General features: G+C 36.6%; 1 protein-coding gene across 3 annotated transcripts in view; it reads right to left on the bottom strand.

The window, feature by feature from the left end:
• Window positions 1–18,371, bottom strand: part of g (adaptor-related protein complex 3, delta 1 subunit-like garnet) — a 229,698-nt gene that overhangs the window by 151,004 nt on the left and 60,323 nt on the right. For 2 of the 3 annotated variants that reach the window (XM_068382137.1, XM_068382127.1), the window contains exons 6-8: window positions 17,231–17,304; window positions 12,572–12,621; window positions 12,195–12,244 (exon numbers count right to left, since the gene is read on the bottom strand). In XM_068382137.1, the coding sequence (XP_068238238.1) occupies window positions 12,195–12,244; window positions 12,572–12,621; window positions 17,231–17,304 (174 nt within the window). The remainder of the gene's footprint in view (window positions 1–12,194; window positions 12,245–12,571; window positions 12,622–17,230; window positions 17,305–18,371) is intronic. The other variant, XM_068382140.1, reaches the window with a different exon arrangement.

The raw sequence follows: 18,371 nt of genomic DNA on the forward strand, positions 1-18,371 counted from the left end.
AACCTGCACTCATTATTCCTCTGTATCAAACTACCATATAACTGGACTCGGTAGCCTTTAAAACAAAATAATCTGTCCAAATCCTCATTTTAAAAGGGAGAACTAAACTATTCTTAATATAATCACTATTACCTTCTATTGCTCTGAACTATTATGGAATATGAACTTTCAAAATAACTTTTTTTTTTTTTTCTACACTCGTGACTGTTTAAACAAATGAACTTCCAGTTGCTACATTATCACATATCATATATTCCTTCTCTTCTATTCCAGAATAATACTTTTATATATTTATTTGATATAAAAAATACAAAGTGAAAACGTGACTAGATGGTACGTAAAAATTTATTTAGCAAAAATTTCTACCCTTTTTCTAAATGAGAGAAAAAAAGACGAGGGGCTGCCATTAAGTTTCCTAAAACTAAAGTCAACCCAAATTCAAATTAAGCAAATAATTCTAAAATATCCTGTAGTCATATAGTTACAATATAATCAAAATTTCTTTGTATATACAGTATTTGGTTTCAAACTTAAACAGATCTTTATTTGAATATTATTATTATTATTATTATTATTATTACTTACTAAGCTACAACCCTAGTTGGAAAAGCAGTATGCTATAAGCCCTGGGGCTCCAACAGGGAAAATAGCTCAGTGAGGAAAGGAAAAAAGGAAAATAAAATATTCTAAGAAGAGTAACAACAATAAATATCTCCTATATAAACTATAAAAACTTTAACAAAACAAAAGGAAGAGAAATAAGATAGGAGAGTGTGCTCGAGTGTACCCTCAAGCAAGAGAACTCTAACCCAAGACAGTGAAAGGCCATGGTACAGAGGCTATGGCACTACCCAAGACTAGAGAACAGTGGTTTGATTTTGGAGTGTCCTTCTCCTAGAAGAGCTGCTTACCATAGCTAAAGAGTCTCTTCTACCCTTACCAAGAGGAAAGTGGCACTGAACAATTACAGTGCGACAACCCCTTGGGTGATGAAGAATTGTTTGGTAATCTGTGTTGTCAGGTGTATGAGGATAGAGGAGAATATGTAAAGAATATGCCAGACTATTCAGTGTGTATGTAGGCAAAGGGAAAATGAACCGTAACCAGAGAGGAGGATCCAATGTAGTACTGTCTGGCCAGTCAAAAGACCCCATAACTCTCTAGCGGTAGTATCTCAACGGGTGGCTGGTGCCCTGGCCAACCTACTACCTATAGCCATAAAGTAAACTAATATTCATCCTTGTTTAATCACAAGAATATTTGATTTTGAAAGAATAAAAGAATCTTTATCAGTTAAAAAATTAGGGTCAGTAATACAGATTTCTTCTAGCTTATGTTTTGGAATTTTACAAATTATTTAAGTTGTCTTGAGCAAGAACAATAACCAAGGATCTCAAGTCCTGATGCCTACAGTCACATTAGCCCTCTTGGCTTTATGGCATATGAATCACTACGAAATCCAATACTCAAACTTCTCATGGAAATCCAATACTCAAAACTTCCCATGCTTGGATAGAAGCCTTGGACAAGCACCAAATCAATTTCGTCAAGTAATATTCTGAGAGATTCATTTATCATCCAACCATTCAATAATTACAGAAACATGTATATTATCCTTAATTTGTTACCATGAAAAGCATTGGTCATAAAGTTTACTCCTAATGCCAGTACTGTATAGAAATAGGCTTACACGAAGAGATGAGAGCAATCATGTCCCCGAAGAGGAGGGAGAGACCGTGCCCCCGAAGAGGAGGGAGTGACCGTGCCCCCAAAGAGGAGGGAGTGACCGTGCCCCCGAAGAGGAGGAAGAGACCGTGCCCCCGAGGAGGAGGAAGAGACCGTGCCCCCGAGGAGGAGGGAGAGACCGTGCCCCCGAAGAGGAGGTAGCGACCATGCCCCCGAAGAGGAGGTAGCGACCATGCCCCCGAAGAGGAGGTAGCGACCGTGCCCCCAAAGAGGAGGGAGCGACCGTGCCCCCGAAAAGGAGGGAGCGACCATGTCCCTGAAGAGGAGGGAACACCCATGACACCGAAAAGGAGGGAGCGAGAGTGCCCCCAAAGAGGATAAAAAGGCTGCGGGACTCCCTTTTCAAGCGCGCCTCTTATACAAAGATGAAGGGGCACAAAACAGCTGATGGCATAGACCAGCACAGCACTTGTTCTCGCATAAGCGTTCAGCACTGAGAGCAAAGGCAGAGGCAACACAATCCTTAGAAAGAGTGCTTGAACTAAAAATCTGAGCATTCATCCAGCAAATATTGGGGGAAGAGAGAATGCATCCCAAGGAAGCCAGCAAAAGAACCTGAGCGATAAACAGCCACCTGTTCTCGCAAATAATGAGGGTGTGACAACACACCTCAAAGAAGCCAACAAAAGAACAAGCACTACTGACTGCCACACATCCTTCGTGCCTGGTGCCATGAGGAAAATAGCTGCAGTAGCTGGCAACTCAGCCCCAGGAGTGAGTGCCAAGGGTGTCCATCTAACCTTCTGTCAGGTGCCCACAGGAGAGGAGTGACCCCAATGGGGGAGAGACAGAACAATAGATTGTTCTTGTGAAGCACTCACTTGGTCTTTTGTTCAGTGAACAATGAGGATGTGACAACACGCTCCTAAGAAGGCAGCAAAAGAACCAGAGCTACTGAATGCCACCCATCCCTCATGCCTGGCACCAACAGAGAAGTAGTTGCAGTAGCAAGAGTGGGTGACACACCGACTGGTTCAGTGTCAGATGACATTAGAGGGTTATCAAAATGTCACCCAAAGGCACCAACACACACCAGCGATACCACATGCCACCCAATGGCACCAACACACACCAGCATTACCACATGTCACCTAACTCTCAGAGGAACTGGCATCGAGAAGAGAGGGGCACAGGTGGAAGGCGACACAGTCACAAGGAGTGAGTGCCTGGTCAGTCAGACAAGTCTAATGTCAGGCAAATATTGGGGGGTTTATCACAATACATCCCAATGATGGTGGAACCAATACCAGCACTACTAAATGCCACCTGTCTTGAAAAAGCCATACTGAAGGTGAGGACCTGTCATCAACTACCCCTACAGTGGTCCAGGTTAGGATGTAGGGGGTCAGGTCAGACACTGCTTCTGCCACAATAGAAATGACAGTAACAGGAGACTGGGATGTTCCAGTGAGGACTTGCTGCAGTTTCTCTGTGCACAGAATGCTCCCCTGACCTAAAGTAAGCAGCAGCACCTTTAGAGCCAAGGATTTGGCCTCATCAATGTCAGACTCGCTACAAAGTGAAAGGCGGGAATCCCATGATCCATGAGGGAAATTGGGTAAAACCACCTCCCACTCCACTAGCGATGGAGGATCTGAGTTGTTCTGCTTCCTCTGAATCCCATGAGGGAACTTCAAGAAGGCTACATTAGGAGAGAATACCTGAGGGCAAAAGAAGAAAACTACCGGATCTCTTCAGCCTTGAGGAAGACCTCAAATGAGAAGAATCACGCTTTGTCTTCTGTTTCTTGATGTATTCTACCAACTGCGGAGACAACCATTCATTACACTCCTTATAGGGGAGTCAGGGCCCCAGTCAAGGACACAAGATATAAGGGTCAACATTACTCCAGCTTATGAAGGTGCTGCACATTCGGCCAGATACTTCAGAGAAGATTAATTCAGCCAAACAAGGGAATCAGAGTATGTCCACGCTGCTCAGCAACTGAAGTCAAGTATACTGGCGGGGGATATTCCCCACCATCCGCCAGTAATTACCAACACCTCGTTATAAATTTTAACAGCAGTGTTTCCATCTTCACTGAAATCGTACTCCTATAATGAGGGTTGTTCCTCACAAACCTGTTTCCTGCTAGGTTTGTTTTTAAAAATTGCAAGGACCAAGAGGTGGATAATGGCCCAACAAACTTAGCTGGATGCTATGAGCTTGGTAGTTTCACGAAAGAAGTGTAAGTAGATAAAGAAAATTGTTAAACGTTGAAAGATCGCGATTTGTAGATACAAAACCTGTAAAGGCAATGTAACTAAAAGGCAATGTAACTAAAAGGCAAGAATAATTAAAGTAATAGACTTTCAGGGAAAACTAACATTGCCTAAACATACCAATATAAACCATTGGTGGTTAGAAAGCAATTAGCAGACTTTGGTACCCTACACATCTTACCATACCTATAGATTTACTCATATATTCTACACGGAAATTTCTAGACTCTTGCAGAACCATATACTAGAATTAAAACAGGTTTTAATACCTCCAAATATACTGCGACACCTCAATTACTTCTATCCAAACACTGTATACCAAATAAAAAATGTTGACACTTTCTTCAAAATTAGATTTATGAGGACGTTATACAGGTACTGTACTTCTGAATCACTAAGCTGATGTCCCAAGATTATGCTAAGTTTCTGTCTTGTCCCATGATAAACTGGAAAAATATAAATATAATCTCTTAACTACCACATCAAATTAGGCAGCACCTTTACTTCATGATATGAAAGTTGTGAAACCGTAAAATTCAAATGAATAAAGGAAACTACATATTTGTACCTTATAAGACACATGATGCTTCTAAAAAAATTTTTTAAGCTAATTCTAGAGGATTTAATGCGCATTAAATCAAAAGAAACTAATCACAAAACACAACCATAATGGAATTTTATACTAAATTTTAACAACCAATATCTTCCTACATTCACAGGACACGTCCTATGTGGCCCAAAACTACACCAATGCCCCAGCATACAACGAAAATACAAATAAAATAATTTTGTCCCATGCTTCAATTTGTATAACAAAAATTTTAAAAAAAATTTTATCAATAATTTGTAGCAGTAAAATCTATCAATTTTAAAACGGTAGAAGTAAATGATAAAAGTTTTGTTAGTAATGTTATAATCATTGTGTAAACGCAAACATCCACAATTATAGAAACTGAATATGAACAATTGAATAAAATAACAACTGTTCACTTGTATTTCAATCATTGTAGGTAGGAAGCAATTGCCTAGTTATGTTACAAAGTTAAGTAGTATAAAACTAAGATTTTTTTACATTATACCCTTATTCACTTTGGAAAAAAGATCAAGGATATATATTGCCAAATATAAATGACAAGCTGTAGCTGAAGATGAAAAAACAATGTTCATAGCTGTTAAATTGTTTTGAATCCGGGAAAGCTCTCTGAAACTGAAGGGAAAAAATCTTGTTTTTTTATAACACGATCTCTATTAAACTCCCGAATTTATATTAACTGCAAGAGGGTGTTTCTGGTTTATGAAAATGTAAACCAAACTGTACAAAAACTACTTAATGAAATGGAAAATTAAAAATTCCCTATGCACCGCAAACCTTAAGACTATAAATTATCATGCATCAGCAGCATGGATTAAACTCCAGTAAACTTTGATATGACATTCAGTCGGCAGTAAAAAAAAAAAAAGAGAAAAGTATTTTAGATAAAATTATTTACCATAGTAAGATAAAATGGTAGTTCAAACATAAAATTCTTTCCTTGGGAAATGAAATAAAAGATCTTTTAGAAGTTGGCCATAATCAGTTGATCAGAAAAGCATAGACTGTAGTGTCCTTCAACTTATAAAAGAAAACAATGGAAAAGATTAACATTCACAGTTTTCATTTTTTAATACGATATTAATGTGTTAGTATTATATGCATTACTACCGGATACAATTAAGTGAAACATCAGTTTTATCAAAATCTTATTCATATCAAATACAAGTGTTAATTTGTTCAAAATTGCATACCTTAAGTGGAATATAAAATGAAGGAACAAAAGGTTCTATCCTTTAATTATACTATGGTAAATTGTTTTATACTTTTCTCATATCTTATTCACCGTCAAGTTTAATGGCATATCAAAGTTTAATTTTGGATTTGCTAGTGGGTTTCAAACTATAACTCACTCCATGGGAGAGAAATATCTTGTTTTTCCTGATTTTTCTTCTCCCCCTGTTGTCAAATCTTCAAATTGATTCATCTCAGTCATTTCAGGGCCAAATGACCTGAAATTTGGCACAAAGGTCGAGTGGGCAAATATCCAGGTGCATTTCAAAATTTTTTTTTGATACATACCTTTAAAATAATTTGAGTTTTTTAACCAACTTCTGACAAAAGTTTATATTTTGGTCTCCTGTACTCTGGTATTATAACAGAATGACCTGATATTTGGTACAGAGGTACCGGTACAGAGGTACCATGGATTAATAACAATAGGTAGACATTTTTGGCAAAAGATTGTCCAAATTGGTTAATTTTGCAATTTTATTTATTTTCTGACCTAAAATGTACATTTTTGATTCCTGTGCACTCATATTTACGCCATAGGACCTGAAATTTCATGTGAGGATACATTAGATATATGTCCACAAGATGTAAGTCCTGTTTTTTCATATACATCAGTTCAAAATGATAAATTTTAGTGATTTTCAGCTTTTTTTTTTTGACAAAAATTTTCATTTTTTGCTTCTATGGCCTGGTATTTAAACCATAAGACCTAAAAACTAGTATGGAAATGCTTATGCCCACAGGACGTTGTTCACAATTTTTGCGTACGCTTCTTCAGAATGATTTATTGTAAATCTATCGGGGATCAATTCCTGGAAAAGATTAATATGGATTTATTGTTAATTTGTTCTCTTCATTCATTTATTTCCTTACTTCCTTTCCTCACTGGGCTATTTTTCCCTATTGGGGCCCCTGGGCTTATAGCATCTTGCTTTTCCAACTAGGGTTGTAGCTTGGATAGTAATAATAATAATTATAATAGTCCATGGTTGCATGGGGAGGGAGAGGGAGTGAAACATGCTGTATCTGCTTGGCAAATGTTGCCTTTATAGTTAATTTTTTACTTTCATTCCTTGTGTGTTTGGATTATAATTACCAATGGGCTAATTTATTTTGTGAAGTTACAAATCATTTGCCTAACTGTAAAAATCTGATTCATACAACCCCTACCTCTTCTAAAACCACCCTGTACTTCCAAGATTGCATTCTCTGTTTTATCCTTAATCCTATTAATCAGTACTCTACCATACACTTTTCCAACTACACTCAACAAACTAATACCTCTTGAATTACAACACTCATGCACATCTCCCTTACCCTTATATACTGGTACAATACATGCACAGTTAGGCAGATATGCGAGAAATATTTAGCAAAAGGTAAGGAGGTGTATGTTGCGTTTATGGATCTGGAGAAAGCATATGATAGAGTTGATAGGGAAGCAATGTGGAATGTGATGAGGTTATATGGAGTTGGTGGAAGGTTGTTGCAAGCAGTGAAAAGTTTCTACAAAGGTAGTAAAGCATGTGTTAGAATAGGAAATGAAGTGAGCGATTGGTTTCCGGTGAGAGTGGGGCTGAGACAGGGATGTGTGATGTCGCTGTGGTTGTTTAACTTGTATGTTGATGGAGTGGTGAGAGAGGTGAATGCTCGAGTGCTTGGACGAGGATTAAAACTGGTAGGCGAGAATGATCATGAATGGGAGGTAAATCAGTTGTTGTTTGCGGATGATACTGTACTGGTAGCAGACACAGAAGAGAAGCTTGACCGACTAGTGACAGAATTTGGAAGGGTGTGTGAGAGAAGGAAGTTGAGAGTTAATGTGGGTAAGAGTAAGGTTATGAGATGTACGAGAAGGGAAGGTGGTGCAAGGTTGAATGTCATGTTAAATGGAGAGTTACTTGAGGAGGTGGATCAGTTTAAGTACTTGGGGTCTGTTGTTGCAGCAAATGGTGGAGTGGAAGCAGATGTACGTCAGAGAGTCAATGAAGGTTGCAAAGTGTTGGGGGCAGTTAAGGGAGTAGTAAAAAATAGAGGGTTGGGCATGAATGTAAAGAGAGTTCTATATGAGAAAGTGATTGTACCAACTGTGATGTATGGATCGGAGTTGTGGGGAATGAAAGTGATGGAGAGACAGAAATTGAATGTGTTTGAGATGAAGTGTCTGAGGAGTATGGCTGGTGTATCTCGAGTAGATAAGGTTAGGAACGAAGTGGTGAGGGTGAGAACGGGTGTAAGAAATGAGTTAGCGGCTAGAGTGGATATGAATGTGTTGAGGTGGTTTGGCCATGTTGAGAGAATGGAAAATGGCTGTCTGCTAAAGAAGGTGATGAATGCAAGAGTTAATGGGAGAAGTACAAGAGGAAGGCCAAGGTTTGGGTGGATGGATGGTGTGAAGAAAGCTCTGGGTGATAGGAGGATAGATGTGAGAGAGGCAAAAGAGCGTGCGAGAAATAGGAATGAATGGCGAGCGATTGTGACGCAGTTCCGGTAGGCCCTGCTGCTTCCTCCGGTGCCTTAGATGACCGCGGAGGTAGCAGCAGTAGGGGACTCAGCAGTATGAAGCTTCATCTGTGGTGGAAATGTGGGAGGTTGGGCTGTGGCACCCTAGCAGTACCAGCTGAACTCGGCTGAGTCCCTGGTTAGGCTGGAGGAACGTAGAGAGTAGAGGTCCCCTTTTTTGTTTTGTTTCTTGTTGTTGTCGGCTACCCCCCAAAGTTGGGGGAAGTGCCTTTGGTATATGGATGGACAAATCATTTGACTGGTAATATGTAACTAAGATTATTAATTCAAGAATTATTATTCAGTTTGCAGGCTTCATACAACAATTAAGCCCATTTTCTTACTACTGTAGTATAATTCCATTTCATTTATAAGGGAACCCTACTGTATTGAAAATATTGCAGTGACCAGAAACAAAATATACCTTCTCAACCATCACTGTCTTGTTACTACAAGTATTACCTTACTTAATTTTAATAAAACATATTTGTTCAAGTACTCTATTTCATTATTGTGCATTAAGCCTTAACCCTTTTACCCCAAAAGGACGTACTGGTACGTTTCACAAAAGCCATCCCTTTACCTCCATGGACGTACCTGTACGTCCGTGTAAAAAAATGCCATGAAATTTTTTTTTCATATTTTTGATAACTTTTTGAGAAAATTCAGGCATTTTCCAAGAGAATGAGACCAACTTGACCTCTCTATGACAAAAATTAAGGCTGTTAGAGCAATTTAAAAAAAATATACTGCAAAATGTGCTGGGAAAAAAATAACCCCCTGGGGGTTAAGGGCTGGAAATTTCCAAATAGCCTGGGGGTAAAAGGGTTAATAGGGAAACAAGTAAACTTTGGTGAGCTTCTAGGAACGTATCTCAAAGTTTACGATGGAAGTCGATGGGAAAATGTGTGTGAATGAACAAATTTTTGCTCATCTAATGATTCTTCATGAATGGAACTCATTCAAACAATGGAACATTGGTGTAGTCATAATTGCCAGAATATGATACAAACTTTCCTCAAAAAGGGGGAAAAATTTACCAAAGATCTGTTCTGATAACTCTGTCAACCTTTTGGTGCATCCCTAAATTTCCCTTACAGAGAAAATAAAAAATCCACTACAAACATGCACCACTCAATAATCAAAACGACTGCATACACTACATCAGAAACAGATTTTGAAATCATAAAACTATGGAAATTGTCTTAAACACTTTAGTATTTACAATTGATGTTATTATCCCAAGATATCCTAGGGCTACAGTATTTACCACTATCGTATATATTGTAAAATTTACGTTGAACTTACGAAGTTCTACAATCCTCTACATCCACAAACTTTTTACAGAGAAAGATTCTCACAAGCAAAGATCCACGGAGTCAGCTGCCTTCATAGTAAACATTGAATGTATTTTACTCATGCATAAAGCAAAGAAGTATTTAACATCAACATCATTTCCCTAAAGCATAAAAAACTCAAAGGGAAGAACGGGGAAAATAATTAAATCTCCAACTTGCAATCAGGTTATGTAATCATGTTTGACAAATATATCTTTTTTAGTCATCTTGTAAACTCATGTATTGCTTTCATTTCATGTAATTATTTTAATTTTTTACTTTTATCACAAAAGCTTCATTAGTCCTGATTGCAAAAAAATTCAAATGGGTCATAAGCTGGAGAGACTTCATAGAAGAACCAACAGAATTAAAGGTTTTGGGAGATTTAAGTCTATTACACGATATAATAGAAGAGAATTTTAGTAAATTGCAAGTACAAGCACAAATATCATACACTATAGTCAATTTCTTTTAGCGATGCAGATTTCCACCGACTCGCAGCGGTGCCCTTTTAGCTCGGAAAAGTTTCCTGATCGCTGATTGGTTGGATGAGATAATTCTAATCAATCAGCGATCAGGAAATTTTTTCCGAGCTAAAAGGGCACCGCTGCGAGTCGGTGCAAATCTGCATCGCTAAAAGAAATGGACTATAGTTCTTATTAAGTAAATTACAAAGTATACCAGAAAAAAGGTTATATACTTAGCCGACGCCGATTATCAGAATATGTTTTACATGCAAAGTCATCCACATAAGTAGTCGTAACAAGGTCTCAAGCAAACAACCAGGCAGGATCAGGGCAGAGAAGATTGGGTTTGGTAGCATTGACTGGCAGCTCCTCGACCATAGCTACTACTCCATACAGGTACACCACCAAGTTTACTCCCAATTTTACCCAAAACCACATTGCCATGCACTTCACATCAAAGGTGAATAAAAGAAATAAAAGTGTTTTGCTACTTATAGGCAACATCTTTGTCACAACGGAATAATGCAAACACCGAGATAATCAACTCACTGTGGTGCACAAGTGACAGCAACAGCCGATATACAAAACGAGTAATATACATAATAAAAACAAACTTACCTTTGATTACACATTCATAATGTGCATACATAGCCATTTGGAAGAATTAAAGAGAAGCAAAGAAAATCTAAAAACATCAAAATCAGCTGAGGTAAGACATTAAAAAATGAAAGGAAGAACAGCAAGCAATACCAAAACAGTGATCAAAATCTGGTCATAAACAGCTCAAAACAGTGGATTCAGAAAATGGTTGAGAGGTAGAGGAGCATAAACCAGACATTGAAAAAAAAAGAAAAAAAAAGTTACAAGGAAGGAATTTTCAAGCAACATGGATGTAATATAAAACAATAAGAATAAAATAAATATTTCAAGTGATACATTACTAGTTATTGCACCCTAAATATGAAGAAAACCTCTAGCCATCACTCCAATTAATCTTTAGTTTCATTATACCTAATATATTGGACATAAACCCATCTACATCTACCTGAAAGAGAATCATTCATTTCCTTATTTCTTAAATCACTAATAAATTCATTTAAACAGTGGAAATTACGAGTGTTTGGTTCTCAATACTAATATAGCAAATGAATTCTTCAGAACTGTAAGACTACTATTTGTATATTCACTCCCATTGAAATGAAGAAATTTTAAAAGGACATAAAAATATGTGAATATATCCTAGATCAAATTGCTCGGTTATAAGACAAATTCTCCCCTTTGTGAGGTCAATATTAACCTTATGTGAATTCTAAATTAAACAGCAATTCAGATTTTAGACTGCGCATTCTCATTAGTGTAGAATGATATCGTCACTAAAGAGGAAAATCTATGTCCACGAACATTTCTGTGAACCACACTCCATTCAATGGTCCTGTTGTTTGACAGTCTTCAAAAAATATATCTAAAATCTTATTATGCACATCTTTCAATCACAGAAACAAGTTCCTATGTCTCTTAAAAAAGCATGAGACAAAAGGGTACATCGCAGACAGCAAATATGTACAGTACAGTATTTATAAGCACTAATATGAAATCAATACAGATCTTCATAAACACTTCACGGGCAACACGATAACCAAATACTTTTATCTAAGCCAAAAAACTTCCTTGGGAAGTTGAAAAGACAACACAAAACAATGAACTATCCCACTAAGTGCTGAAAACAAAAACAAATGTAAAAGAACTAAAGATTTGAGTAAATACACCAATTAAAATCTAAACATATGCAAAAAAGCTTCCAAAATTACCTTTATTACTCTAGTTTATATAATGTACTACAGATTTGGATCAAGATATAAGTATGCATCAAAGAACACATGCTAGGCTACTCTTAATTTACATAAAAAAAAGAAGTTTTCTACTACTTTGATAAATAATTAGGCATAGAAAACATTCTACAGAACACTTGAAAGACGTTAATAATTTAATAGAACAGAAATAAATTAAGGCCTTTTTCAATTTATTAAGCTTGATCCAGATCTTAGACACAAACAACACCACTTCAAAAACACAGACAACTGTCATCACTATGTACCTGTATGGAGGCGTTGTGGTTGGGCATCCCTGATGAAATAGAAATGAGCACTGTAATTGCACATGGCAGGGGAGAAAAGAGAAGATGGAAAGAGATCAGCAACGGACACATTCCTAAAGGTATCCTATAGTTCTAGACTCTTAAACTGTACTGGAAAATCGACGGATATGTAAAAATAAAGGTTTTAAATTAACTTGAAAATTATTCACACTGTAAAGAATAAAATGTAATTTGTAGAAGAATGTAATTTTTAAATTAAAATTAATAAATAAAGTCTTCCATGCAACTTTTCAAAATAAAACCGTTCTGTTTTTAAGAAAAGCCACAAATACTGAAACTGTGATAACTTGAAAACAGATACATCAAGAAATACATACCAGCTATGACGGTGTTGATGCACTCATACAACAAGGACATCGCTGAAGTGCTGTGAAATAAAATTACCATTTCAGTTAAGGTTAATCATTTTAGTAATATATATATATATATATATATATATATATATATATATATATATATATATATATATATATATATATATATACATATGTATATATATATATATATGTATATATATATATACATATATATATGTATATATATATATATATATATATATATATATATATATATGTATACATATATATATATATATATATATATATATATATATATATATATACATATATATACATTTTACACATTAAAAAGCATCTAATGTATCTGATGGTATGTTTTCTAAATGTCTAAACCCTTCTAGGGAATTCTATTACATATTTTCTTTATTCCTCCATGTAACCACACATGAATATGTAATCAATCTAATGAATCCATTTTGGGAAAGTCAAGTTTCAATATTAAAATACTTTTAAATATTCTTTACTAAGCAAAGCACTGTTTAATGTGTCTTGTCCTTCTGCTGAAGTTGGAAATACAGTGATACCTCTGGATACGAAAGTTTCTGCTTACGAAAAATTCAGGGTACGAAAAGCGATACAAAGATTTTTATGGCCCAGTATACGAAAAAATTTTCAGGATACGAAAAGCTTACGAGATCCCAATTCGTCGCCGAGAGTACAGTACCTTTTTTTTCAGGGTATCAACCCTTAATTTAGGTGTACAGGTAACAATACACCTTCACTGATCCAAATGCTTTACATACAGTACCGTAACTTCTATACAGTAGTAAAGAAAACGGACTGTTTTCTTAGGGCTTGGAGAGGATAACTAGGCTATGACTACATTATTGAATAATCTCATGGTGGTTTCTGGAATGGATTAGGCTGTTTTTAACGGTTGGGTTATTTATTGAATGATAGAAATGGCTGCATTGCATGTTTATTACTACAGTTTAGCGTGTTTATGAAAGAAAAGGTGTCTTTTCATAAGGTTTGGAACTGATTAGGCTATTTTCATGTAAAACGCGACTCAGGATACGAAAAAATCAGCATACGAAACCGTATCCTGAACGGATTACTTTCGTATGCTGAGGCATCACTGTATTCTATTCACTAATATATGTTGCTTTTCCCTGAGGATAAAAGGATATTCACAGACTGAGTCTTTTAATAAAAAAAACTCTGTAACAAGAGACTTGTACTGTTCGATAGCAGTCTTCAAAATGGATGATATAGTATGCCAACACTAAATCTACAATTTTTTAAATGGAAATAATCTTGGGTTCACGTGCTCTCTGCCATATATTATCAACGAAGACATCTCTCTGTGCTCTGAAAATGACCAGCAACTATCATCGCTTCATTGCAAGTTTAAATAGCCATTACAGCTTTGTTAAAGTCATACTCAAATAAAAGGATGATGGTTTGTATCAAAACTAATCTCATCTTGACCATTTTGTTTTCTGGTCTGGCACTGCCATTCCAACCACAGGAGCATTAAGCAAACTGTGATTCAAAAGAAACACTCCCAGCCTCTAAGATTGCCTCTGCCAAACTGTTAAGTGCAGGCTTGTATCATCAGACAAACCTCCTTAGGGGTAAGCCGAGGAAAGGTCTTAAGGGATGGTTCCTTAATCTGTCAGTGCTTCTGTCAAAATTTAGCAAAATCTAATTCCCCATCACCAAAGGAAAATTTAAAGCACTGCACCAAAACAATTTCAAATCAAGCCAAAAGGCATATCCAGTGCCAGAATTCCAAGGTTTTCCTACTGGGTAACCCCCCTTCGATATCCACAGAAGCTGCCCTCACCAACTCTTTCCCAGTCACTGAATCTAGAAGACTCAGTTCATGAGTTTCCACCCTAACTGAAGTTCTCTCCAGCACCCAAAATAGCAAAACCCATAGGGAACATAGATTGCTTCCCAGGAAAGACCAAAGTATCCTCCGAAGACCCCTGGAGTATGGCCGCCCTCCCTTTAGGTTCTAGATCATCCTCTGACCCAAAATTTACTATTTGAAAGAGGACCCAACAGTCACTATGATAGAGACACCGTGTTTTATACCTCTTAGAGATTAGGCAGGTTATTACACAAAACTTAGCAAAATAAAACCTAGATTTCACCAATCTTTAATATAAAATTCCAAACTGAAAACATCAATTTTTAGTATCTCCAAGGAGAGAAGCCTACCATCCCTATCCCCAACAGGCCCTACTAGCACTCGTCTTCATACAGAAAAATTAAAAACTTTGAGAAGGCTAACTTGATTGAAAATCAAAACTTTACAAGATTAGCCTCTTTCCCTAACTGACAAATAGATAGTTGACCTCTTTTTAAACCAAAGGGTAGAGGAGGAGGCCATCTAAGTCATACTCTTTTACCTAACTACTGTACATAGTCGAACCCAAGGCTTAAAAAAGCCTATGGGTAGAAAATGGTAATTGCATATCTTATGCAAAGTTCAATTTGAGTAACCTCCCTTCCCCTAATACCTATTCCATAGTATTGTAGATATGGGAAGGAAGCAGCTCCAGTCACAGGGGTGATGATCCTGCTGGGTCCCTCTTCTAGTGTCAACAAAACCCTTTGGGAAGGAGAGAGGTCATCTCCATTCGGATCCATATGGTACGTTCACCAACAATGTATGTAAAGTGAGAATCAAGTAAAGTAGGATTATTTCTTCTCTTACTGATAACTGCCACAAGATATTGAATTGTGTGCATCACTTGAAGACTTTAGGAACAAACATAATTCCACACCCGTTGCCTATCCCAACATGAATTGGTTAGAAATATTCTCAGCAAAATTTTTGTATGTATATCTATCTATTTATCTACCATGGCACTTATCCCAATTTTGGGACGTAGTTGATATACTACACAAAAACAGGGATTTATTTCTCATCTTTAATCTTCGCTTGATGAGGGACTCAGCCGAGTTTGGCTAGTACTGCTAGGGTATGACAGCCCATCCTCCCCCTTCTCCCACCAAAAATGAAACTTCATATACTGACTCCCCTACTGCCGCTAACTGCGTCACAATTATTCGTCATTCATTTCTATTCCAAGCATGCCTTTTTGCCTCTGTCACATCTATCCTCCTATCACTCAAGGCTTTCTTCACTCCATCCATCCACCAAAAACCATGGCCTTCCTCTTGAACTTCTCCCATCAACTCTTGCATTGAACACCTTAAGCAGACGACCATTTTCCTTTCTCTCAACATGTCCAAACCCCCTCAACAAATTCATATCCACTCTAGCTGCAATTTAATTTCTCTAACCTGTTCTCACTTGCACTACTTTATTCCTAACCCTATCCAATTGACATACACCAGACATACTCCTCACACGCTTCATCTCAAACACATTCAATTTCTGTCTCTCCGTCACTTTCATTCCCCACAACTCCAACCCATACATTACAGTTTGCACGATCACTTTCTCATACAGAACTCTCTTTACATTTTTTTTAGATGTTGACTGCTTACAACGAAAACTAAAGATGGTGGCTGGGTGTAAACAAAGCACCCAGGTAGTATTGCCTTCAGAATTGATATCATTTATATTGGTTCTCAGTGATTATCTATTACCGGTTGTCAGATGAATTTCAACATTGGAGATGCTGTGACAGGTTCAATACAGCACAAATCCGTGGATCAACCTTACACACACAAGTCTGTGCTTTGCATGTTAAAACATTGGCCCTGGGATATAAAAGAAAATATTTCTTTTGCATTATAAATAACATTAGATTCCCTGTTCAACGGGAAAGTCCTTGGGAACCACGCATTAGTCTACTGTATTTTGCATTAAATGATTTTGGATAAACAATCAAGAAAAAACTGCTGAAGTTGGACAACCTAACATAAATAAAAAAGAAAATAGATGAAAGAGAAATGCATCACACATGAACATAGAGTGCTGATGGTAACAAACGCCCAATATGAGACCAAGCTTTTGTTAATCATAAGCAAAACCTTGGTTGCATGGTCAAAGTATAGAGAAAACAAAACAACAATATATACCTTACAAATAACAGAAAAAAAAGGATATACTGACACCAAATTAGAGATGATCACTTTTAAAATCATTAACTCTGATCAGTTATCATACGGTACATGAATCCCTTTCAAATAACTTTGAAACTTTAATCATTACAGTTCAACTTCAGTCAGATATTACAATACACACAAAATATTGCTTTGCCTTTCTTTGAACCCTTCCATTATAAAATATTGTATTTTACTTTATTATGTCATAAGAAGGGAATACAGTATCTCTCTACCAACCACATTATTCCTAAAAGAATATCAACAAATTCAAGAGTCTACTGACTTCATTTTAAAAGTTTGGCAACTCCCCCCAAAAAGTTAATCACTTAAACATCACCCTATTTCACACAAATTTATTAAGAACTTAATTAGACAAACATACCTGAAAATTAAAAGGACTACAATATATTTTATACCTTGTAACAAACAATCTTATGAGAACTATCAATCATACTTTTCTTGGTGATAAAAGCAACTATCAGGAGTGGAACTTTCCAATCAAAGCAAAAGCTACTGCTAATTATCAGACTAGAAATGTTCTATACAAGCATTCAAAGCAAGTACTGTAAGTATAATATTCATTACCTGTGAATGAGGTTTGTGAGAGGTTCTATCAGCTTCTTGCCTAATCTCGGCTCTAGGGGGGTCAAAGCACCAAACTGTCAAAAAGAGGTAGAGGAAGTTTTTGTTACTTGGTCTACTCCAGTATTTTACTATTCCTGGTTACTGGACCAATATTACTTCCTTCGAAAAGCAATCAATCATACATTTCAAGGTTTTACTTGGTACCAACATTCTATGAGTTGAATGCAAGAATTCCATCAAAGCACGTACTGTTGAGAGTTCAAGTGCAACTACTGTACCTTACCTAAAGCAAGGAGACTTCTATTAACATATTAGGTGCTATTTAACCCTTTTACCCCCAAAGGACGTACTGGCACGTTTCACAAAACACATCCCTTTACCCCCATGGACATACCGGTATGTCCCTGCAAAAAAATGCTATTTACAATTTTTTTTTTTTTTTTTTGATAATTTTTTGAGAAAATTCAGGCATTTTCCAAGAAATTGAGACCAACCTGACCTCTCTATGACAAAAATTAAGGCTGTTAGAGCAATTTGAAAAATATATACTGCAAAATGTGCTTGAATAAAAAATAACCCTTGGGGGTTAAGGGTTGGAAATTTCCAAATAGCCTGGGGGTAAAAGGGCTAATATGAGACAAAGACTTGTCCTTCATCGAAACTTTAGTTTACAAGTACAGTAAGGGGAATTGACATAACTTACCTTGAGGCAAAATGTAATTGGACATCATATATCTATTCGACACTATTGTATAACATAATTTTAACTTATTGAAAATGGTAAAATAATTAATCATGTATTATGAAGTTCAGAACAAAAAAAAAAAAAAAAAAAAAAAAAAAAAATTAATCCCATTGGAAATCAACTAATTCTGAAATAGAAGGTAACCAAAATCATATTCTAAAAAAAGCCTTGTCTTTGCAACAAAAGAGGCAATGTAAAGATACCTCTAGGTAACATCTAACAGTAAACTACCAATTATTTCCAAGCAAGTGCACTCTTATGATTAACAACATTTTAATTGAAATTCTCTTCGCAATCCATACAGGGTCAAGCACCAACTGCTACGCTTACTCTTCTCCAGCTGTCACTGAATACCTGCAGATAATGTCAATGAGAGGCTCGCTCAGTCTCCGGCCA

Source organism: Palaemon carinicauda, chromosome 1 (assembly GCF_036898095.1).
Source record: "Palaemon carinicauda isolate YSFRI2023 chromosome 1, ASM3689809v2, whole genome shotgun sequence".
NCBI lineage: Eukaryota > Metazoa > Arthropoda > Malacostraca > Decapoda > Palaemonidae > Palaemon > Palaemon carinicauda.